The following is a 26,228-nucleotide window of genomic DNA, read 5'->3' as shown; positions in this document are numbered from 1 at the left end:
ACGGGAATCGTTTTAACAAGACAATACCAATTTTCTACTGTGTATATACGAAAGCTCGAGCTTGTCGGAATGCGATATCGATGAGATACGACGTGCGTGCATCAGGGGTTACATATCCGCGGTCTCTCACCCGTGAGATAGGGTTAATGCGATAATGCCGGCGGAGATGCGTTGATAATGATCCAATAACGCGGGGACGTTAAAATCGAAAGACCGTGGCTTTAAAGGACGGCTGACTTTTAATCTAGACGTAAAGCGTATTATATGTACCCCCGGCGCACGATTATATACGCCATATACAGGACGTCAGGGGACGCCAGAGTGCACCCGGGGCACGATGACGTCGTCGGCGTTTTACGATCGGCGCGGAATGAAAGTGCTGCAAACTATAGGGAAGGACCCCATGGAGGTCGTAAACATATACAAGTCGGGAAATAAGCGGGCGACGCGACTACGCGATGAAAGGCAGGACGCGTCGCTCGCGTTATTGTTATTTTCCCGCGCGCGAGAACCTAACCTAACAAGATTCGATTTCCCGCCCTTTTTGTCCCCGGATCCACGAATGCGCGGATCCAATTAGCCTAATATGCAAATCTCGATGCTCTTCTTTCGCCTCTCTCTCCCGGGTACGGGATTCAAGTTTTGAAATGGAGTGACATATTGGATAATAATGGAATGAACAACTCGGAAACTGTATCAAGTAACAGAATGATGTCATTAGACGTCACAATGACGTCATTCAATGTCAAAATTACGTACGCTTGCTATATCTGATATTTTAATGCATTTTTATACGGATTAATAGTGGTATGTAGGTATATATTTATTTGATAATAATACAGTTACATTAATTGGATCAACCTGGGATAAATATATATACATCATGATATCTCCTTTTCTCTTATTCTATCATGAAAGAAATAATAACCTGAAGTGTGGTACGAGTTTTATAATTTCAAAAATTTCAATCTCGTACCGTGTAAATCTTCTCTCCACTGTTTCCGATCGAAACAGCTGTTTGGGAGAAGATTTTAGACAGCATATGCAACAAAGGAGCTAAATTAACGATTCGCAGCTTCTCGAAACTTCAACCCTCTCTCTTTTCTCGCTAATTTCATATCGCGTTACAAGTGATTATAACTTAATATATTCTACGTGTTATATCTACTAATGCGAGGAAAATTAAATATAGATATAATTTCTGTTCTCTATCTTTTACATCTCAAAATTCCCCGTTCTTTTGTATACATCAGACATGCATAATTTAAAATCTGAAAGCACGGTGGGTTTATCTTTGCGCTGCCCTTGCAAGGTTTTCCTTGTGGACTAGATTCGTTAACGCTACGCTTTATCGATACTTATCGTTAAACATTTAACAATTATTTGATATAGCTAGAGCGCGTTCTTCCGTATACATTTCTCGGTAAAGTAAAGTTTACATAGTAATTATACGTTTGTTAAACTGTAAAAACTGTAAAATGAGGTTTTGGGAAACAATCTGCGAGTTCATCATTATTTGTGTTAATTTATGTATAATTGCTTTTATAAAAATCAATATTAAGTCTCGCTCTGAAATAAATCGTGTAATCTCTCGCAATTGATTTTTGTAAATTATTTTTCCATTATATTCAAAACTATTCATAACTTTCGTTAAATATTAAAATAAAAATTATAAACTCATTATCTTCAAAAAGACTCTCTTAATTAAAGAGAATGGACTGAAAAATTGTGCCTATATGTTAACGATCTAAAAAAAAAACATGCTCGCAAGTCAAGTCCTCGATTTTAAGGTGATCCTAAATATCCTTTAGAAGTCTGTGATTTTTATCCTATTTTATCGACAAAATATGAGTTTAGATAAACTATAATGCAAATCTATTTATTGGCTATACGGATTATTTTTTACCTAAATGCTTCGCCCTTTGTTCATATTAATATAATACTTTAATTTGTACAGGAAAAAGATTTATCAATCTGTATAGTCTCATATATCTTGCGATTACAGAATTAAAATTCTAAGCATTCATAATTCTAACCAAGATATATAAAACTATACAGATCGATAAATCTTTTTCCTGTATACAAATTAAAGTATTAATATTAGGAAAGAGCAAAGCGTTCTAATTTCGATTAAAAAACAATCCTTATAGCCAATAAATAGATTTCTAGCTGAACCTAACTTCACATTTTGTCGATAAAACAGGAATGAAACTTAGGTTAGCTTAGGATTCCCTTAAAGCTTGAAAAATTTGTAGAAAAGAAATCAACGCGAGAAGAAAAGTATTAATATTAGGAAAGAGCGAAGCGTTCTAATTTCGATTAAAAAACAATCCTTATAGCCAATAAATAGATTTCTAGCTGAACCTAACTTCACATTTTGTCGATAAAACAGGAATGAAACTTAGGTTAGCTTAGGATTCCCTTAAAGCTTGAAAAATTTGTAGAAAAGAAATCAACGCGAGAAGAAAATTCATTTAGACATCGCCGCGTCGACTCCTCTTCGCACTTGTTAACGCTCTCGCTCCTAGAATCAATTAGCTACTTATCCGTTTACGTGCATTATCTGCTAACGATATCGTTGCCGTATCTCTCCGAAGACTCGACGCCCGGGAAGAGGCGGAGGAACTCGAAGACGATGCCGTTGGTCCATCCGAAGCCCTCCTGCACGTTATATTCGCCGCCGCCGCCGCTCTCGCCCGGATGTATCGCGTTGTACTGAAATTAAAAGACTAATTACTCACTCCCCGAGTCACAAAGTCGTCCGTCCCCGTCGAAAGTAATCAAGGCTTTAAGACCTCGCGGACGACGACGCTTTTCCATCCGCGGCGGCGAGTTAATTCTCCGGCGCGGAATGCTTATCCCATGCGGAAATCTAATTTCGCACGATCGAGAGAACTTGGATGAACTTTCGTCAGTTAGTTAAACGTCTGTGTACGTCTGAATCCGCGATCGCGCAATGTGTCAACTACTTTGCCACTAATTCATCTCCCTCTGCTTCCTCTTTCTATTACAATTTTCGAGGGAAAATTTTTTATTATTTCTTTATTTACGAGACAATAGCTCCGTCTAGTATAATAAGGTATACATAAGAATTGAAAAATGAATTAAAAATAAGAATAAATATAAGGATGAACTTTAAGAACTATTTTGCCACTTTTAACTCATCCTTCTCTTTTTATTATAATTTTCGAGGAAAGAAGCGAAATAAAAATAAAAAAAAAATAAAACAGGCAAGGTGTCGTTTAATTACATTTTCTGTATGCACAAATTGTTAGCTTAAATTTATCAATTATCCTTCCCAAGGAAATTTCTAATTTCTTCAACATAAGAGAGGAGCATCGGTGCGCATCAGTTTTGGAATTAAAAATCAATGATAAGAATTCTCGTTGAAATTATTAAATAACACGGGATAGCTAAGATATGCGATATTATATATTCAATTTTAAGAACGAATATTTAGCTTTTTAGAATTTTTATTTCCCGTTAAAGAGAATTTCTAACAATTTTCCAGAATTAAAACCAACGAAGACTATCTCGCGAATCATTGAAACTGAAATAACAAGGACTAATAATAACATTACGGGAGATGTGATCTTGCATTTAATTTTAAAAGCGAATATTCAGCTTCTCAGCAATCTTTATACTCATTTTACCCATTCGAGAGAGAAAATGATACAATGAGATTTGGAGAGTCGTAACGAGAGATTTTAATAGACCGATAGCGGGATGCGCAAATATAGGGAGAACCGTATTTATTTTCATTAATTTCATATCGATGATAAATCATCAGCCGGACTGTCGAAGGAGCGCGGTTGACGTTGTTATAACAATTTCCGACCTGGAAGCGATACGATATAAATCTAGTACGAGGGGGTGAAAGGGGGTGAGAGGGGATGAAATGCTCTTCGTTATTCCATCGGTTCTCTTCCGGACGGACTGAACGAGACAATAACAGGATATTACTCCATACAGCACACAAATGTTGAATCAACATCTCGAAGACATTACCCTGCAATATTACAATATTGTATCAACGTAATAAAATATAAATTCAATATTAAAAATATGTTGCAGAGATGTCTAATGTCCGCCGAATTGCAATATTGAGTGGACGTTGTTTTAACGTTGTAGCAATATAAAAGAATCAATATAGAAGACGCAACGTAGATTCAATGTTTTAGCAATATAAACCCAGCAAACACCGATATATAATTGTTACATTGCTACAATAAAACGGAATATAACAGGTAATATAACGTGTACGTTACATGTAACATCCATGTTAGTTGTAATTTTCCACTCATAGATGTAACATTTTAATATAACATATATTACATTGTAGTTATATTGTAATTATATACCAAATATATACGTTACATGTAACATCCACGTTAGTTGTAATTTCCCACTCATAGATGTAACATTTTAATATAACATATATTACATTGTAGTTATATTGTAATTATATACCAAATATATACGTTACATGTAACATCCACGTTAGTTGTAATTTTCCACTCATAGATGTAACATTTTAATATAACATATATTACATTGTAGTTATATTGTAATTATATACCAAATAGAACATTGTGATGTATTGATAAGTCAGTGCTATCTTGGGATATAATGACAATATAACTACAATGTAATATATGTAATATTAAAAATGTTACATCTATGAGTGGAAAATTACAATTAACATATACGTTACATGTAACATGCTTAAGTATATAACATTTATATACTGTGTTTTCTGGGAAAGAATCAATGTAAAAGATGTGCAACATAGATTCAACGTTGCAAAAAATTGATATTTCAATATTCAACATTGCAACGTATCAACAACGTTATTTCAACTTTTTGTGCTATGTTCGGTACACCACCCCCCGTAATGGCGAGATCCTATACCCTTCCAGCCAAAAACCGATATATAATTGGTACATTTGCTATAATAGTATCGGAATATAACAGGTAATATAACGTGTACGTTACATTGAAATCATCCATGTTTAGTTGTAATTTCCCACTCATAGATGTAACATTTTAATATATATATTACATTGTAGTTATATTGTAATTATATACCAAATAGAACATTGTGATGTATTGATAAGTCAGTGCTATCTTGGGATATAATGACAATATAACTACAATGTAATATATGTAATATTAAAAATGTTACATCTATGAGTGGGAAATTACAATTAACATATACGTTACATGTAACATGCTTAAGTATATAACATTTATATACTGTGTTTTCTGGGAAAGAATCAATGTAAAAGATGCAACATAGATTCAACGTTGCAAAAATATTGATATTTCAATATTCAACATTGCAACGTATCAACAACGTTATTTCAACTTTTTGTGCTGTTCGGTACACCACCCCCGTATGGCGAATCCTATACCCTTCCAGCAAAAACCGATATATAATTGTTACATTGCTATAATAGTACGGAATATAACAGGTAATATAACGTGTACGTTACATGTAACATCCATGTTAGTTGTAATTTCCCACTCATAGATGTAACATTTTAATATAACATATATTACATTGTAGTTATATTGTAATTATATACCAAATATATACGTTACATGTAACATCCACGTTAGTTGTAATTTCCCACTCATAAATGTAACATTTTAATATAACATATATTACATTGTAGTTATATTGTAATTATATACCAAATATATACGTTACATGTAACATCCACGTTAGTTGTAATTTCCCACTCATAGATGTAACATTTTAATATAATATATATTACATTATAGTTATATTGTAATTATATATCAAATATATACGTTACATGTAACATCCACGTTAGTTGTAATTTCCCACTCATAGATGTAATATTTTAATATAACATATATTACATTGTAGTTATATTGTAATTATATACCAAATATATACGTTACATGTAACATTCACGTTAGTTGTAATTTTCCACTCATAGATGTAACATTTTAATATAACATATATTACATTGTAGTTATATTGTAATTATATACCAAATAGAACATTATGATGTATTGATAAGTCAGTGCTATCTTGGGATATAATGACAATATAACTACAATGTAATATATGTAATATTAAAAATGTTACATCTATGAGTGGGAAATTACAACTAACATATACGTTACATGTAACATGCTCTCAAGTATATAACATTTATATACTGTGTTTGCTGGGCTTGTTCGCGACAATGCGAATTTTTAAATGGTTGTTATTGAGCTTTTATCGGGCGCGTCTGACAAAATGCCGGAAAAAAGCGACTTTGTATACAACTCGAGTTGTTTATTTTGCAAAAGCTATATCTTGTAAAAAATAATGTTATAAAAGCGAATTATGTGTTTTGTATTATATAAAAGAAAAATAAAAATGTTGAAACAAAAATGTTTGTCGCTGATTTTTTACATAAGGCAAACCAATCTATTCTCTGCGTTTCGATCAATATTTTGCGAAAGCTATATCATAAAAACTAATGTTATAAAAACGAGTTGCGTTATATATTATTTAAGAGAAAAATAGAAATGTTTTGTTAAAAAAGAAATTTGCTGACATAAAACAAACAATCTACCGTAAACATATCCTTTTTGTTTCGATAAACATTTTTAATTGCATTAAAAATTATTTTAAAAAAGCATAGAAAATGTAAAAAAGAAGGAAAATATTGGTCGCAAATTTTTAACGTAAGGCAAACAATCTACCGTAAATATACTATTTTTGTATCGGCGAACATTTTTAATTATCATGATTTTTTTTAAAGTTGCGGTTGTCCATTTTTTTTCGCGAAAATAATGCTTTTGAAAATTTCGTTACCATATGTTAGAACGTCGCGTATATTTTGTACACGGTTTTTGTTAAAAGCACCGGATGGTAAACGAATAACAAAGTCGCGATAAATCGACGATGTCAGTGCATCGTCGATGCATTCATGTTGATCCAAATTTAAGCCGACGCCGGGCTTACCGAGTTAAAGAAATGCGTTAACGCATGCGTGTACGTATAAATACATATGTATATATGGATGTATGTGCATCTACAATTGTGAATGTCGCGTTTTATGCGCGACTATGATATATTCGCTTTACTGTCGAATGTGCGTAGAACGAAACCGTTCTTTCGTAAAACGAAAAATAAATACGTGACATTTATTTGTTGTGTAACATTAAATTGGAATAATAAAATAACTGCTTCTCGCTATTAAATGCGACAGCGATTTTATATGAAAAATAATAATAATAATAATTAACTAAAATTTTTAAACCGCGAAAAATGAACCTTTCGAGAAGAGTTGAAATACTTTTTGTTCCACAGCATCGACATGACGCTTACTTCTGCAATTTTATTACGCGTTCTTGAGCGCAAACGGTGTAATATGAAAATGTATTGCTCGACTCGAGATAGAAACACACGTATACACGCATACATTCTTTATTCTTTCTCTCACAACAAACCTCGTCGCAAAGCGTGTTCTGAAAGGAGGCAAAGAAAGAATACTTGAAAAACATGGCAGATTGCGACAAACTCTATAAATATAGAATATAGAGTGTCTTAAACGTTATGATTGCTTCATTTATAGAGTTAGATTTTTTATCGAAAAATTAATTAATAACACACTTTCTCATATAACTCTATAATTCTATAGAAAATTACATGTAACTTAATAGTTGAATGTAAATTAGAGTGTTAAATTAAATGTGTAATAAATCAAAATTAAATATGTAATTTAATAAAAAATTAATATGTTCGCTTAATATTGCTTTTCTTCGTGTCGACTAGAATTTTATCTCACTCTACTTTGTCGCGAAAATGTATTTACTCGACGCCCTATATATTCGTAATAAAGCAGCCTATTCCCCGACGACGTGAACCAGAAATTAACTGAAATAAATTGTTCCAGCTTATTCGAACGCGAAAAAAACATGGCTTTAATACGCGTAAACTTAATAATTAATATTCCGGACCAATTGCTCCGTCAGCCGTATTAGATTATGAAATTAGAGAGGAGGAAGAGGAGAGGAGAGGAAAAAAGAGATGTAATTTTCAGCGTACTTGAAAATAAATGAATTTCTTTGCATGCCATCATTCACGCTCGATGAAATAAGTCTGAAAAACGTGGCAAGAGCACTTTTCCCTTTAGCACTTCTCCTTCATTAGTAAATGGCCGTGCGATCTAATCTAAAGTTCTTAGGATATAAAAGTGCTCTCTATATGTATCGTATGCGTGTGTTCGCATTAAACATGAAAGCGAATTATTTATATTCACGGAGCTGGTGACGGAACTCGCGTTGTGCTTTATAAGCTAATTTGGTCAAAAGCGCAAAAAGTTTGTTTATTTCAAAGTTCATTCCCGAGTGCGCGCCGCGAAAAACAAGAGAGACACACACGCGAATATATCCTAGCTTCTGACATGACAATCCAACGTGCATTGCATGCGGTAACGGAGTATAATCTAATGTGGTTCGTCCGGAGCTTTACTTGTCAACGTGTTATAATCAACTAACTAACAGATACAAATCCGTGGATTAAGCTTGAATGACGTCGGTTGTTGTTAAAAATAACTAAATATCGTCGCGTAATCCCTTTTCGGTGGGGATGAGGGAGAAATCGAGTCTCGAAGATCACGGTTGGACGTCGACAAATGACGCACGCAACGAGAATATAATTTCAATTTGTCAATGCGAACAATTTTCTCGGGAGAGACGAACCTAACCTATCTTTCTGACGGGGAGAAAAAGCGTGAGAGAGAGAAATAGAGAGAGACCTGGGTGTCTCTCCTCCTCTCCCTTCTCATTTTCAGGACAAGGCGAACGAAAGAAACCTTGATTGAATCGATCGAGCATGTTTGTTCAGCGAGATGGACCGGCTATTTTCCGCGAGAGCTCGTTATATTGATACTCCGGATATCAACGCGACGTGATTCGTGCAAAGTTGCCGGGCACACCGTGTATTTCATCATCGCCATTCTCGCTGTCTACATTGTTCATGTAATTATTACAATCTAAATTTACCCGTTCAAAATAGTTTCATTAACCCCCAACGCTATATTATTGATATAATGCCTCTGTCTCGTACATACATCAATTTAATACTGTTTCTTTAATACGAATACACGAAAAAGAGCCGATTTTTATTAATAAAAATATCGAAAAGCGTCAAAAAGAACTGTGTCTTTTTTGTTATTACGAAATTTATTTTAAACAAATTTTTTAAAAAGAAATATGTTTTAATTATTTGGAGAATGTTAATAAAAACTTTTGGAAAAGTATTTTGTAATTATTGCAATCTGAATTTACCCATTCAAAATAGTTTCATTAACTCCCAACGCTATATTATTGATATAATGCCTCTGTCTCGTACATACATCAATTTAATACTGTTTCTTTAATACGAATACACGAAAAAGAGCCGATTTTTATTAATAAAAATATCGAAAAGCGTCAAAAAAAGCTGTATCTTTTTGTTATTACGAAATTTATTTTAAACAAATTTTTTAAAAATAAAAATGTTTTAATTATTTGGAGAATGTTAATAAAAACTTTTGCAAAAGTATTCTGTAATTATTGCAATCTGAATTTACCCATTCAAAATAGTTTCATTAACTCCCAACGCTATATTATTGATATAATGCCTCTGTCTCGTACATACATCAATTTAATACTGTTTCTTTAATACGAATACACGAAAAAGAGCCGATTTTTATTAATAAAAATATCGAAAAGTGTCAAAAAAAGCTGTGTCTTTTTTGTATTACGAAATTTATTTTAAACAAATTTTCTGAAAAGAGAAATGTTTTCATTATTTGGATAATGTTAATAAAAACTTTTGGAAAAGTATTCTGTAATTATTGCAATCTGAATTTACCCGTTCAAAATAGTTTCATTAACCTCCAACGCTATATTATTGATATAATGCCTCTGTCTCGTACATACATCAATTTAATACTGTTTCTTTAATACGAATATACGAAAAAGAGCCGATTTTTATTAATAAAAATATCGAAAAGTGTCAAAAAAAGCTGTGTCTTTTTTGTATTACGAAATTTATTTTAAACAAATTTTCTAAAACGAGAAATGTTTTAATTATTTGGAGAATGTTAATAAAAACTTTTGGAAAAGTATTCTGTAATTATTGCAATCTGAATTTACCCATTCAAAATAGTTTCATTAACTCCCAACGCTATATTATTGATATAATGCCTCTGTCTCGTACATATATCAATTTAATACTGTTTCTTTAATACAAACGCACGAAAAGGAGTCGATTTTTATTAATAAAAATATCGAAAAATGTCAGAAAAAGCTGTGGTTTTTTTTTTGTTACGAAATTTATTTCAAATAAATTTTCTGAAAAGAGAAATATTTTAATTATTTGGATAATGTTAATAAAAACTTTTATCAAAGTATTCTGCAATTGATTTACGTTTTTAAATATTATTATAACATATAACAACTTTGTGATTTTCGATAATTCGATAAAAAAATATTATAAAAAGTTATAAAAAGGTTACGCAATAGAAAAAAATTGTCCGCACAGGACAAGTTAAATTCGCGATAATTTAATACAATACCGGCTTTGTGTGCTGCAAAAAAATACATTGAATAATTAACAAAGAGTGCAATGAAAAAATAAACATTTCCACAGGTGGAAACGCGCGTGTTGAAAAAAAAGGATATAATTTAACGAAGGATAAAAAAAGAAGAGAGCTGTCTCGCCCTCTCGATACAGGCTATTACGTGTGCTGCCTTGTCAATATGCATGAGCGCATCGACATTTTTCTCCCTTTGGAAAAAGAGAGAAAGAGAGAGAAAGAAGGAGACGGATAATTTATACAACATACTTTCTCTCAATGTATCCACCGTACTTCTAATCGTAACGTTCAGAACGCACGCGAACGTCCTGAATCTTCTCCGAAGGGTGGTGTAACAAAACAAGACAGATTAGAACGAGCCGTACACCGGACGTATTTCCCGGAGGCTTTCGATCCCTCGCTTTTTTTCCACTCACCTTTTCGTTCGTATCAACGTTTGGATTCGTGGAAACGACGAAAGGAAACAAGGGAGGTCACCCTCGAGCGCATTAGATGAGCAATTATCTGTTCCCGCAGTCGAAATCTGAGAGCGTTTTTTTCCAAAATACCTACGTATCTCGAGTTTTTATCTCGGGGAGAAAAAAAAAACAGAGAGAATATATAGCGGCCCCGTCGCTCTTCCGAAAATGAAAATGTTTTGCTCCGATAAACAGCGTTAAATGTAGTTGCACATTTTAATTTTGACATCAGCGAGATGTATTGATATTTGGACGTCAATAGGGAATATTAGCACGGAAATAAAAAATATATCGCGAAAAAAAGAAATGATGAATTATTGAAACTGAAGCGATATTAAAATAATTTTTTTTTTTTAATTTGAAAGGAAAATATCGATCTAACAGACCACTACATAAATTAACTTTAATCACGTACCTACACTCTATTGTCGCAAATTGCCCTTGAGAAGATTAACTCGGATTATACGTGGGGTTATTTCAGTAAAAGACTCGGTACATAAACCTACACTTTCTGACCGATATACGTGTGTGCGCGCGTATATATATGTAGAACATGCGCCGAAAACTTGTCAGCAAGAAGCGTCTGTCCTTAATCTGTTACTTTTCCGGTCAACGGAGCGGTTCACGAATGAATAGGGTGGAGTTTCTTATTTATAGAGTAAGAACCGAGTCTCGCAAGAAAGTGACTCACCTTCTCGAACATCTTGCCGTACTCGTCGTAACCGATATAATTCGATCTGAGCCATCTGCTGGCCAGGATCTCGGCCAGATCCATCGCTTCTGTTATCCCCGTTCGATGGAGACCGAGAACCAAAAAGGATTGTAAGGGTGGCCACGCGTTGGGAAAGTCCCATTGTTCGCCGGTGTAGTTCACGGAAGCTGGTGTACCACCTGCAACAAAAGACAAGCAAATGCTTTCCTATAAACCATTGTCTCTCTGAGAGCTCGATATATCGCTTCTTGATTAGAGACAACTCAAACTGAGATTACGCGAAGGGAGAATCTCCATACAAAGTCGTCCCTCTTATGTAAATACGTCTTGATAATTATTATCGCGATGGTAATTAAATTTCTTATATACATATATATATATAAATTTAATTATACATAGAAATTTATATTTTATATTAATTATATATTATATATTTAATCAATGTAAAATATAAAATATATATAATAATTTTTATAATCTAAACGCGAATCCCATTTGTAGAATTTCCGCCAAATTCATACAAATTACGTAGAAAGGATAGTTTTTTATTAGATTAAGTAAAACAAATTGCAGTTTCATCCGCTGCGCGTTAGTAATTGAATAAGTAAAAACTAACCCCCGGGGTATCGTGTGTTTGAGATTAAAGCATTCATCGACGAATTATACTAAATATATCATTCATAAAGGGAATAAGAGAGAAAGAAAGAAAATGTTTCAATTTACTGGAATTCTTTTCATTGAAAATTCTCGCGTGTCTTTTGATCAATTTGAAGTCGATGTTTCCTTAATGAAAATTTAATCGACTCGCAATCAATCTCAATGCACTCAATAGAGTATAATTGATCGTTCCTTTTTATCATCGGATGTAAGGTGAAAAATTAAAAATTCTTTAATTAAATTAGCTCATAATTAAATAGTTTTTTTTTAGAAAAAATTTTCATCTTTTCACATCAACAACTTTTCTATTATTTTACGAAAAAAGAAAAATCAATTTATCGCATATATACATATATATACATATATTAATATTCCGAACGGAATTTTAAACGGTGTATACGAAACTGTCCAAACTGTCCGAGAAATTAAATTGTATCAAACGTTGAAAATAATCCGCGATATTTTTACTTGGTTCATCAATATGTCAATATCGGAGAAGTGATAACGGCATTTATATTCGTGGAAAAATTCTTCCTCGCGAACTTTCGCGAGTCACTTGTCGTTGGCATCCGAGATTGAGATTATTCTGTAGAAATCCGTCCAATTTTTCCCCGACTGTGTAGTCAGTCATTGATAAATCGCGAGATTTTGCCCTGCTCCCTTGACGCACAACTGAAGAATCTTCCTCGATCTAGGATCTCTCTCTCTCTCTCTCTCTCTCTCTCTCTCCCCTTCCTCCTCGGATTTACCCTATTATCGCGAATAATGACGCTTCACTCGCAAACACTCGCAGACTCGCCAAAGCTGTCTGTTTATCACGAACGCACTTATGGGGCTGCGTGGAAGCCATTACTATAAGATGTAAGATAGCAAAATACGTACACAGAGCTCTCGAGCTCGTGTAATAAATAATTTATTTGCGAGAGGCAAGCTTTGCGTTACGATGAGACTCTACGAATGTTTGGCGAAGGGACAATTCGAAATTCTCGAAATTCTTTGTTCGGAGTTAAGGGGCCGTTGTTCTGTTTTACCGACTTTAAGTTAGGTTAGGTTCACTTTTTATTGAAAACACAGATTGAATAATTAACTCAAATACGAATCTTTTGATACAGGCTTTTAATCTCATTTTTATTACTTCTGTATTATTCTTTCATGTCATTTCTATTGGGAGCGCTATATTTTGTCCACAAATAAACTGCAGAACTTTTATATTAAATAAGTATTCTTACGAGCTGATGCAAGAGGCCGATAAAAACTGTCATTTTTTAACTTTTATTGTTTTTTATACGAAATTACAGCGTTCCCCGTTTATTATTATCAATACTTTAATTGTGGAGAAGGATTTTTCAATTTGTATAACCGATAAAAAGAAAAGCCCTTGAACTCAAAATCGGTAAAACAGTCCCCTTAATACTTTATATTCCATTAAGGACGTAATTATTGCGTCGACTCTCATAAAGTTGTAAATCGGAGTGACGCAATAAACACTGATTGTGATTCGCGAATAATTTCGCGCAATTTGCTATTGATGAAGAATTATATTCGCGCAGAACTCCAATTTGAGGTAATTCATCTGTAGCATTCCTAAAATTCTCTTCACATACATAGTTTGGTATTTGAACGCGATATTCAATATGCCGGTGAATGGGTATATGTATATGTATGTAATCCACTACAGTTTCTCTTTGAAGAGAGTTAATCGGCGAAATTATTGTTTACCCCGATCCCTCTGAAGTGACTCGACAAAAACAGAATGCGCCGAGCGAGCTTTGGCGAGTTTGAAAAAGAAAATGGAAGATAAACGATGCCCGCGCAGAAACGCACTGTACATCTTTCTCGGAGATAGTAAGCGGAAGTGAGATTAATCCGTGTATCCTGTTCGCACGGTTGGGTTTTCATCGACCGTCAGTTTATTCGGACTGTCCGAACTTGTGGACTTTTCGATTCCATATGCGTTTCACTTTTATTCCACTTATTTTTCCGTCTCTCTGCCGCCATTTGTTTATTTTATTTCGGTTACTTTGAAGGGATAAAAGAGCGCTCGAAGGGAATAAAAGCGAACGACTTAACAAACGGAACAAAGATTCCAAAGAGGAAACTCGAGTATTTTAAATTAGCACTTGTACGGATTTTTCAATACGACGTTAAAATGGAATGTTTCGAATTTAGCTCCTGACATTCAACGAGCAAAAAAAGCGCGAACAAAAGATCAAATCGATGCATATTTTACACAGCAAGCGGAGGAAGCAAAAATATATATTCATATGTATTAAATAATTATATTAATATTATTAATAATATTATTAATATTTTATTAATTATATTAATATTATATAATTAAAAGCAGACGACAAAATATATATATGATATAAATATTAATATACACAAATAGAGTATATATTTTTCCATCTACTTTTAATTATCAGAAGATCGTTTGAAGTAAAAATAAACCGTAATTATAATTATAATATTAATAATAATTTTAATAATAATGTATATTAATTATCAAAATTTTATTTGCGGATTTATGTCGCGCTTGATTAGCTTATTAGCCCTCCCATTATTTATAATGAATATACATTTGGCGTGATATTTCACGTCTGAGGTAAAAGAGGGATATTTCATCCCCGTAAAAAGGCTTTGGAAAAACAAGCCATCATTCGCGACGGAGAGGTTTGTCGACGCAATCGATGGAGAAACTTACCAAAATACAAATCGACCTGGTTTCTTTTGAGGTAAGAAATAGCCTTCTTCGCGTAATTCTGTCTCCTGTTCCAATTGTAGCTCATTGTATACAACGGTGACAAATTCGAGGGATAGAATATATTTCTCGAACGTTTATTTCTCGCGTCATAATCGAGCCAGATTCCCTCATCCTCGTTCCACAGAACGTTGTCGATGGCAGCTTGAATGTCCACGGCCATTTTGGCGTAACGCCAGACCTTCTGGAATGAGAAAAGGAAGGAGAGAAAGGAGTTGAAACGTCGATAGACACAGAGAGAGAGAGTATACATAACTGATAATGATGTGGGACCATGGCAGACAATATCCAGCGACAATAATATTATATCACAATCTCTCGCGAATCAGTACCTCACAAGGGAAACGATTTCTCCCGCGAAATTCAATAACATTATCGAAATTACCATTTATAATAGTGTGTCGCCCGAGTATCCCCTCTTTATACATTGACGAGCGAAACGCGGCTAGGAGACTCATTAATAATCATTACACGTGATAATTAAGGATCGCGTCGCGTTATAGTTCCCTTATTCGTCGGATAATATTATCGCGTATCCTACATATAAACGATAAATACAACGTCCTCGGGAAGGTTGATTGCTATATACGCTCGTTTGCGGAGCAATCCAAACGGAAGGAGCGAGTTTAACGAAAGGCTTACCTCGGGGTTGCCCAGGATACCGTGAAAGCGGGCGAGCAACCGGGCGTTGCGCTGCAGTAGCGCGTTGAGATCAACTGGCACGATGTCGCTGGTCGAAGCGTTGATAAGACTGAGATTGCCGTTCACGTCGGTCCGTATGCACCACCTGTAGGAAAAGTCCCAGCCGCTCTCGGCCGCGGCTTTCAAGTCGTTGTAAAGAGCGCCTCGCTTCTCCTCCGACAGTCTCTGGGCCAAACGGTAATCCTCTCTGCGGGATATATATATACGAGTTCTTAGACACCCGTTATAATTAACGGCGCACCCCTATCCCCGGTGATCGATGCAACTGTCGCAATATAGATACTTTACGAAGAAAAATGATGACAGACCGAGCGTCGTGTTACACGTTACGTCGACATAATTCAATGTGGAGGGAAAAAAACCGCGAATTTCTGTTTCTTTATCTCTTGAGTTCTGCGAAATTTCACGCTTTCAGTTGGGTGAAATAGTAAATTGAAATAAAGGCTCATTGGATCTACTGCTTATTGCCACGTGTTTATACTCTATATTTGTGTACAATATTTTTAAAATATATGGATAAATGTATTTTTGGCTGGTTGTAAAGTAGATATTAAAAATTGACATTTTGTTCCTGCAGAATCTATGCGAAGCTTACTTTTATTAAGAGAATGCTGACCATGACTGTTTTACCGACTTTGAGTTCAAAGGCTTTTCTTTTTCGGCTATACCGAGATATTCGAAAATCAATAACATATGTCTTTTTTAGGGAGAGATTTAAACACACTCTTGCATTTTTTTTTTAGTATTAATCATTTACAGCAATAATTAATTTTTTAGAAATTTTAGGGTCGTGATTTATTATTAGGTTAGATGTTGGCACGGTTTTTAAACTATTTTTTATTATCGAATTAAGGATTATTTGATTCGTGTTTTCTCATATTTTTAAACGTGCTCTTGCACATTTCGATTTCTATAAAAGGCATATGTTATGTCGATTCTCGAAAATTTCGAGATTTTCACGTTAATTAAAATAAACATCATTAGATGAAATCAGACAATGGCGCGCACTTGTATTGTATATTATATGCAAATATAAGATCAGTGTTTAATATGAAAAGAGCTAATAAAATAGCCAAGCGCAATAGATTAAAAAAAATTTCTCTTTAATTAGTTTGAACAAAATAATTAAAGAGGAATTTTTATATATTAAAGAGCCTTTTCTATATTTATTATTTACTTAGAATTTTAAATCCTTAAAATTCCTCTTTAATTTTATTCTAAATAAAATTATTAAAGAAGAATTTTTAAAAAATTCTTTGCCCCTGTCTGCGCCTTTCCATATCTCATCTTACATATCAGATTCTTTTGTTACTTAAAACTGTGGATTTGTAAAATTCCTCTTAAATTATTTTCTTAAAAAAATTTAAAAGTCATTAAATTATTAATTAAGCCTAATATACATATGTGTTAAATTTATCTTTGACTACAAACTTGAAATGTTGATTAATATGAGTTTTTGAAGTTGAAATTTTCCTCGGGGACATTATATCGAAAGGTAGGTAATAGCTGGATTCGCGTCCGTAAATTCCTAGTATACAAGCAATCGTAAAATGAAGGGAACGATTATATAGATATAAATTCTCTCGGGCATTTTGACAGTTGTATCGATCGTCCGGGAAACGCCTCCCTATCCATCGAAGAAGAAGAGACTTGCTTGTAACTCTCCGGTCGCGGACCATTGCTGTTTGTCACGTAACGGGCCATCCTGTAAGTTTTGCCGTTCTTGATTACGTTCACCATCTTCCATTTTTGCCAGTACTCGAATTCCGAATCGAGAGTCGCGATGTTTCGCCTCAGAAATTCGTAATCCTTCGTGTAGTCGTAGTATTTCGCGACCTGGAACAGATGGTTTTTGTGTTAGACCGCAAAAAATGAAACTACAGGAATTCCTCGAGAGATCGTTTAAAGGAAGGAGAGAAGCGGAATATCGTTGTACAAAGGAATTTGCCGCTATTGACGCGATCTCTATACAAAGTGCAACTAATTCAGAGATAGAAGGTTCGGTTAGGAATGCGCTTTCGTCGAAAGACGGAATAATTACCATAGGTATCAACAGAGGTGGTTGGCTGCGCGACAAGTAATAAACTCTGCCGCCGTTCGGGATAAAACCGTATCTCTCCACCATGGAAAGAAAATTCTCGATCATCCCTCGAACGGTGACGGGCATGTCGCATAACAAGAGTCCCTCGATTATCCAGTAGCTGTCCCAATAATAAAATTCTGCAGCACAAATTTAATTCTTTTCAGCGTGCGCAAGCTTGCCTCTTTTCCCTTTCATATTTTTTTTTTTTACATAGAAAATTCTTAATATAAAATTCTTGCAATATAATCGATTAAAAAATTAAACTCCTTTATTTTTACAGCGAGTGCGATATAAAGCTCGGGGTCTCGTCATCTCCGCGATAGTTCTTTAAGCGTCCGCGTTTTACAAAAAGAAAGGATCAAAGGGACAAAAAGAAAGTTCGCGTATAATAACAAATATCATAAAAATTATTATCGCTTCTTGACTCTTGGCAATGCAAACACATAAAAGTACGTAAACGACTTCTCGCTACTGCCAACGTAAACACATAAAAATAAGTAGTCGCGAAAATGTCAACCTTTCCGCCATCAAGCGACTCTGCGAATATAACTTGTTTTCAAAGTTTGCGAAGAACGGAATTTTTAGGGAGTCGTTTACGTAACATCCAACTCAAGACAGAAGCTTTTGAGATCCGTTAAAATTTTATGGCAATAAGAGGCTTTTTTCTTATTCAAAGACATACATAAATCAAGGTAAGCTAAAATATTCATTTGCTTTAAGAGTGGAAAAAAATGTCACGTCCCAAGTAGCAAATTGACGTCATTAAATGTCAATTTGCTACTTCGCGTCGATTTAAAAAGGTGAAATTTAATGGCAATAAGAGAGTTTTTGCATTTTTAAAGATACATAAATCAGGATTAGCTGATATATTCATTTGCTTTAAGAGTGGAAAGAAATGAGACGTCTCAAGTAGCAAATTGACGTCATTAAATGTCAAAATGGCGTCATTAAACGTCAAAATGGCGTCAGTTTGGTGCCTGGGGAGCGTTGACTTGAAAAAGACTTTGAGAGATAATTTCTCTCGCGACAAAATGTCACCTTTGAATCGTCCCCCGGGAACTATGAAAGTGTTATTCACGTAGATCAGGCTATGCCGTTGCGAGTTGATCACCACATCGTTCCTTATCTTCCTCGCCAGCGTTTTCCAAATATAGTTCAGACGTTTCGCCCACTCGCGAAATTGTGGATCTTCGATGGATTTCAGAATTTCCGGGTTATCGTTCCAATCCGGCAACGTCGAGTTATCCAGCTCATCTTGCATAGCAAAGTTCTCGGAGACGAAGGCAGCCACCTCAGCGCGATTAGGAGAGTTGTTGGTTGCCTTCATTAAGGCATCGAAACTAGGACAGATAGACGAGTTGACTCCGAATTTATTGGGTTGTTCAAAGTTCCTCGGTAAAACATTTTTTATATATAACAATATAAAATATATAATTATATATCAAATATATAATATTATAGAGAAATATATCAAATTATATACATATAATCGCAAAATTATATATGAAATAGGTCCATTCATAATTAGATAAAAGTGCTCTTTTTATATATATAATTATATAAATTTATATATATATAATAAATAAGTATTTCTTCATATATATATATATATATATATATATATAAATATATATGTTTCATATATTTAAAATTTAATTTAATTATGTATAAAAATAGACACATTTCACATATAATTTTACGATTATATGTATAATTATGCAATAATTTATATATAATTATATATAAAAAATTGTTCAGCGGGTCATTTAACGAAGAAAAGAATTTGCGATTTTATATACATGAAATATAAAAAGTAAAATAAAAAATATTATTAATATAAGCTTTTTACTCGACAAACATACAATATCGAAGCTTATCATGTTCTAGAAATTTATATAAATTTTAATTCATTTTACGTTGCTCGGTAAAACGATATTTATCATCCATCAATCAAACACGCGTTATCTCGCTAATGGAAAGCACATATGATAATGATTCATATATGATAGGGAATTTCTGATAATTGCGATAAAGACGTACAAATATCACTTATGTATACGTTTTATTAGATTTGTACTATTTTACAAATAACAAGAAATACCTGACCTTATCGGATTTTCATTTTCCCTTCATCATCGTATCATTCGATATTTGTTCAGCTGTTACGTAATATCATCTAAATTATCAGTTTATGTAACGTATTTGTAGAGACACGTTTGCGCGCGGGAATTCGATAATTCCTTGAGTGGTGCCGTTTTCTAGAAAATAATTCCGACGCGCGTATTCACGTTTCTCGCTCGTTATCGACGGAATCGCGAACGGAATATATAAAGTCCGCTCCAAGTCGGAGAGATTCCGTATATTATTCTGAAAGAAATGAGAGAGGAGCGAACGCAAGCACGCGTATAACGATGTACGCGAGATGTCGTAAAACGGAACCCATAAATATCTCGACACGGGAAGCGATTTAACGCGGACAAATGGAGGGAAAGAGTCGCGTGCAAGCCAGCGGTCGACAGATTTACTCTCCGGACACGATTCCATTAGGGAAACCAAAGGATCGCCGACTCTTCTTTGTCGACACGCGCGTGTAAATTTCCAAATGACAGAATCAAAATAGTGAATTAATTATACAAGCTTCTTTTAATTAAATACAGGGGAAAAAGTTAGCAGGAGCCAGCGCAGTATATAATTAAGCTTATTGTTAGAAAATTTAATTTAAAAACAAATTAAATTTGAAAAATTAAACTTCAAAATGGACAAGCACGTTTTCCCTTTTTTTTGGGGGAGTCATCTTGATTAATTAAATGAAAATTAAAAACTGAAAATTGATTTAAACAAATTAACATTATAGAAATAAATTAGTATCGGAGACGATGAATAAAATGATAAGTATAAATAGGTCATTATATAAACACTCGAGCTTTTTCTCTCAGAAACTGCGCTGGTTCTTATTATCTTTTCTTCTCTCTGTTTAATTCTACATGATAATCTGCGAAGACCGAAATTATTTATTAAGCAAAATGTTGCTGGAAAATATACGCAGACGCATTTACATTATTAGACTCAACACAATTTTATGTTGAAATTACTTACAGTTATGCGCTTTTCCATTTTTTTAATTAGTCACATTTACTTAAATTTTATTTATTCATTTTCTTTATAAAAGATTAAAGATCTTTTTATCATTTTTTGACTTGGAGATTATTTGCAAATATCTTTTTAATGGTAAAAACCTATATTGTTATTTTTGTACAAACTTATATACCATAATTTATCTTATTTTAATTAAATTACAATTATGATTTGACAACGCAGAATATTTTTAAACAATGGTCAAAATTTTGAGGTTTGGGTAAGAGAAGTGATTAGTTTAAAAATATTAAAATATAATTTGATATTCTGCACATGATAATGAAAATTATAATATAAATGAATAAAACAGTAACAGCGTTTGAGTCTAATAAAATCTAAACAAGTCTGCAGATATCGACGAATCTTGCGTTTCGAGTTGGCATTTTATCGCATCTTTTATTTACAACAATGACAGATAAAGATTGATTATCCGAGAAATGCATTTCTTTCGCGGAATCGGGCGCGTAAATAAATATATATAAAATCGACATTATTCCCGCGAAAGAAAGAATTCTTGTCACGCGTGTACAAGTATATACAATACCCTCCATAAATTTGAAAATACTTTACATTTTACAGTTAAAGAATTGCACGACAGCGATCTGTTATAAATAAAAATGTTATTTAAATATTTTACGTTTATTTTAGAATTTACTTGTACAAAAAATCTGCAAAAGAATTCTCTTAATTTAAGAGAAAAATTATCTAAAGAATAATTTTTTTAATTAGATATTCGTAACGTGCAAGAATATAAACTTAATGGGGTGTTTTTTATCTTAAGTATATTATTTGAAATATGATTAATCGTGATAACAAAAAACAGTCTTATAAATAAACATTTATTATTTATTGTATATTTTACGGTTTATTAATACAAAAAATCTACGCAGATCGTTGTCATACGATTGTTTAACTGTAAAATGTAAGGTCCCAGGTTGCAAGCTGACGCCATTAAACGTCAATGACGTCATTTTGACGTCAGCTTGCTACCTGGGGTGTTTCGAAACTTATGGAGGGCACTGTACAAGTATATCGATATTGCTCGATTTAAGTTTCAATTTTCCTGCAAATATATCGTAATACATCATGCATGTCGGTGAAGTAAAGCTACGCGTATTTGCTCTCAGCTGCCGTGACGCGATTAAGATCCCCTTCATACGAGCGACCACGGAATTTGATTACTTACTCGTCTCGTATGAAGCTAGCCTAAAGCGACACCCTCTCGCGCTCTTCCAGTACAAATGACATGTATGTTTACGACCGGAAGATCGAACGTCAAGGCCACGCGAAATTTTGGAAATATATCCATATATCCCTAATGATTCCATTAATTTATTACAATGTTAAGTCCTTGTCTCATTTATGTATAAAAAGTAGCAGAGGAAAGAAGAGAACTTGTTGCAAATAAAATGAATTTGAACGATAAAATGAATTTGATAAGCTTAATTGTTTATAAAATTATAACTTAATTGCGTCTGTAATATTGTGCTATTTTAATTCTCAATATTTTTTTTAATTGATTCGGGTCTTATTTTTTCTTCATTTTTTGAAAGTTATATTGCTTGTTTCTTTATATATATTTTTTCTATTTTATTATTATTTGTATATAAAAAATACATGTCATTTCAATTAATCGAGATATTTTAAAAATATTAAAGGAAAAAAAGAGAACTATTTCAAGATTAATTTATACAAGAAGAAACTTCTCTCCCTTTTTCTCTCCTGCTCTTTTTGGCCAACATATTAATATGCAACGCTCCGTTTCAAAGTTTACTTTTTGCTTTATTAAGAATAATAATAGTAGATCATTCAAACAATAAGGATTATGCTCGTGGAGCAAAATGTTTTATATACTCTGATGAAGCTTTACGATTAGTTAGAAATTTAAATTACAATATTTGTTCGCTTAAAAGCATGTAAATTTAGAAAATGCATGCAATCGTTGAAATTCTTTCTGTATAATAATTAACGCTTCGAGGGAAAAAAATTATTCGTCTCTTTTTTTCAATAGTAAACACCGTATAAATTTCTTTAATTGATGCATGACGTTTTAAAAGCATAAAGCAAACATCAACTTTGCCGTACAAAATTCAACGAGAAAATTGAATGCATTAAGAAGGATTTGATTGCTTTGAGAGTGTGAAAGGTGGAGAAAAATATTTGAGAATACTCCTATTTTATGTAATTCTTTAGACAAGCAGCGTTGAGCAGATATTTCGAAACAAAATATTTAAATTCAAGATACAAAAGATACTGTTTGACATATATTTAAATATTACTGAAATACTTTGGTTTTGAAATAATTTGAAATACTAATTGTATTTAAATATGTTTATGAATACTTTTAAATACAATTATTTTTTTAATTTTTCTGATTATATACTATATACTTAATATTAAAGCATATATATAATTACAAAAAAAATATCTACTATTATTTAAAAAATAAAATTTATATATATATATGTACGTAAATACATTTAAATACTATATATATATATATATATATATATATATATGTATATAAATACATTTAATTATTATATATTATGTATGTAAATACATTTAAATACAAGATACATTTAAATTAAATAATTAATTACAAAATTTGAAATACTTGATTATTCAGTATTTAAATACTATATTTAAATACAATACTGTATTTAAATACTGTATTTAAATACAAAATACATTTAAATTAAATAATGAATTACAAAATTCGAAATATGATTATTCAAATTATTCTAGTTTTTTCTGATATAAAAACTGTATTTAAATAAGATACATATTTCAATACGTATCTCAGATACTTTAAGACGCATATCTGCCCAACCCTGTAGACGAGGAAAAGGGAGAAATATATATTAAGCTTGTTATATTCTTCGATTCGCTTTTTGCAACAACACAGATATCAACTTACTTGTTCAGCGTTACGTTCGGATCGTGAAGTTGGTAAAGATCCACGAAGGTCTTGCTATCATTAAAAATCCCGGCCAGCTGCACCGTCTTCAGCAGCGGTCCTTCGCAATAAACCTTGCTGAAAATCAATACAATCCTCGGCGTGAGGCACCAGATGATGGAAAACGAGAAAGTGTAATTAACAAACATCGCAACAATTAGGTCTCGATAAAAATGATTAATCCAATCACGCGCGTTTGTACATAACGATGTTTGTAGTACGTGATAGCTGTGCGTTCGACAGGCGGGCAACAGTTAAATTAATAGATTTTGCGGGACTGTATTTGATACGCAACTGTATCAACACAACCGCGTTGGTACAGTAAATAGCGGGCGAATTAAAACAAGTCATTGGAGCTATACGATGAAAAAAAAAAAAAAAAAAAAAAAAAAACAGTGCATCTCCATCATCTATGAAAATAGATAAACTTGATGACATTAAACTGTCTCATGCAGCTTTTCGAGAGAAGCGACAGCTCGTGTCACAAGTTTAATTAGCAACTAATTTAATAATAAAAGTCGAAGACATTTTGATATAAAAAGCCCCTTTTTCTTAAAAATGTCAGCCGCGTAATAAAGACACTCTCATCCGTTTATTATACGCTCTCTCGAAAATAACCTTTTTCGTGAACTCTGTCTTTCGAGTGGACTGCATATTTAACGAAATGGCATATGAACCCCTGGCGGTCTGAAATTAAATGCTAAATGATTAACGAAATTGGGGCACGTAATTTAAATGAATTGTAGAATTATGCGTAGACGTTGATATTATCGAAATATTTAGTCACTTAATATTATCTTTATATTTTCGAAATTAATTACGTGCACGAGAAACGGTCGAGAATGGTGTATAATTTATTTGATTCCAAAGAACGCGTAACATTTTCTTCAAAATAAAATTAAAGTCGAGATATATTTCAAAAAGAAGTCACATCATATATCTTCTATATAACTCTGATTTATTAAGGAATTTAATAATAAATAAAATGTAAACGTTAGCGCGTAGATAGGTAAAAATGTTTCATTATATATGAAAAATATTATTTCCAACAAACTAATGCTGAAAATAACGAACTTTTTAATGGGGCGATATCTTTCCAAGTTTTTTTGCTAAAGGGAAGAGAATATCGACTTGAAATTTATATCGTACAATAGCTAACAAGAGAAATTCGCTCATTCGGTGCACTCTTACATGCCTCCTTTATCCTTGTTTTGCAAACTTTTTCAATCAACTATCTTATCGTAAGATATATCAAACGTCATATATATATTTTCCAATGCATCGGATAACCGAGACAAGAAGAGGAAGAAGAAGAGTCCGTTCTGACCAAGTATAATCGAGTTTAAGGGAAACGACGACTTTAAGCCAAACTCGCAGACTGTTATATTTTTCCTCGACAGCCGCGTCGACATTGACGTCGATCCAATGCGAAATTTCTGCTTCCTGAAACCGACGGGCCATAAAATCAGCTAAGAAAGTTGCATGGCTGAAAAGCGGGAACGAGAAGTTACTCCTATATAGTGTAGCAGAAACTCGTGCGGCCTATTGTCTTTATGACGAATACAGGATCCTTGGAGCATAATGAAGCTTCTCCGTTCTCGTTTCCCGCCGAGAAAACTACTCATCGATGTATAGTCCAGTAAAATTAGACTGTGATTTCATAAAAATTTGGACCAAGCTAAATTTTTGTGGAGACCTTTATTTCGATGTTCTAATGAAATCCTGAAAAGTACCTTTAATTTCATTCAGGCTTTTTTTTTATGGGGATAAATTTCAATTTTTTGCCATTATCTCGAAAACTATAATTTTTCGAGAAAAATAGTTATCAAAATTGTAGCTCATACAATTCTCTACAAAAAAGGTCATTATACTGTTTTTGTGTAACTAATTGTTTTTGAGTAAAACGTGCGATAACGTTGCAATATCTATCTATATAGTAGTGTGCACATTTTCTCTTTCAGACTTACTTTGCTCTATATCTTCGAAACGGTTAACTCCACGAAAAAAAGTATAATGACCTTTTTTGTAGAGAATTTTATTAGCTACAATGTTGATGATAACTATTTTTCTCGAAAAATTGATAGTTTTCGAGATAATGGCAAGAGAACTAAAATTTACCCTTTTTTACCCCCTATAAAAAAATCCAGG

At 33.1% G+C, this 26,228-nt stretch overlaps 1 protein-coding gene across 1 annotated transcript in view; it reads right to left on the bottom strand.

The window, feature by feature from the left end:
* Positions 1-798: 798 nt before the first annotated feature.
* The window catches only part of LOC114938904 (trehalase), a 29,857-nt gene continuing 4,427 nt past the window's right edge, over positions 799-26,228 (bottom strand). Inside the window, exons 2-9 of the mRNA XM_085480481.1 lie at positions 24,042-24,158; positions 19,025-19,326; positions 17,945-18,123; positions 17,554-17,739; positions 15,844-16,086; positions 15,145-15,385; positions 11,763-11,962; positions 799-2,715 (exon numbers count right to left, since the gene is read on the bottom strand). Coding sequence (XP_085336607.1) covers positions 2,560-2,715; positions 11,763-11,962; positions 15,145-15,385; positions 15,844-16,086; positions 17,554-17,739; positions 17,945-18,123; positions 19,025-19,326; positions 24,042-24,158 — 1,624 coding nt within the window. The 3' untranslated portion in view covers positions 799-2,559. The remainder of the gene's footprint in view (positions 2,716-11,762; positions 11,963-15,144; positions 15,386-15,843; positions 16,087-17,553; positions 17,740-17,944; positions 18,124-19,024; positions 19,327-24,041; positions 24,159-26,228) is intronic.

Source organism: Nylanderia fulva, unplaced genomic scaffold, assembly GCF_048542155.1.
Source record: "Nylanderia fulva isolate GAGA-0341 unplaced genomic scaffold, ASM4854215v1 Scaffold15, whole genome shotgun sequence".
In the NCBI taxonomy this organism is placed as follows: Eukaryota; Metazoa; Arthropoda; class Insecta; order Hymenoptera; family Formicidae; genus Nylanderia; species Nylanderia fulva.
Note: the sequence above shows the minus strand (reverse complement) of the source record. Positions and strands in the feature narration are given on the sequence as shown.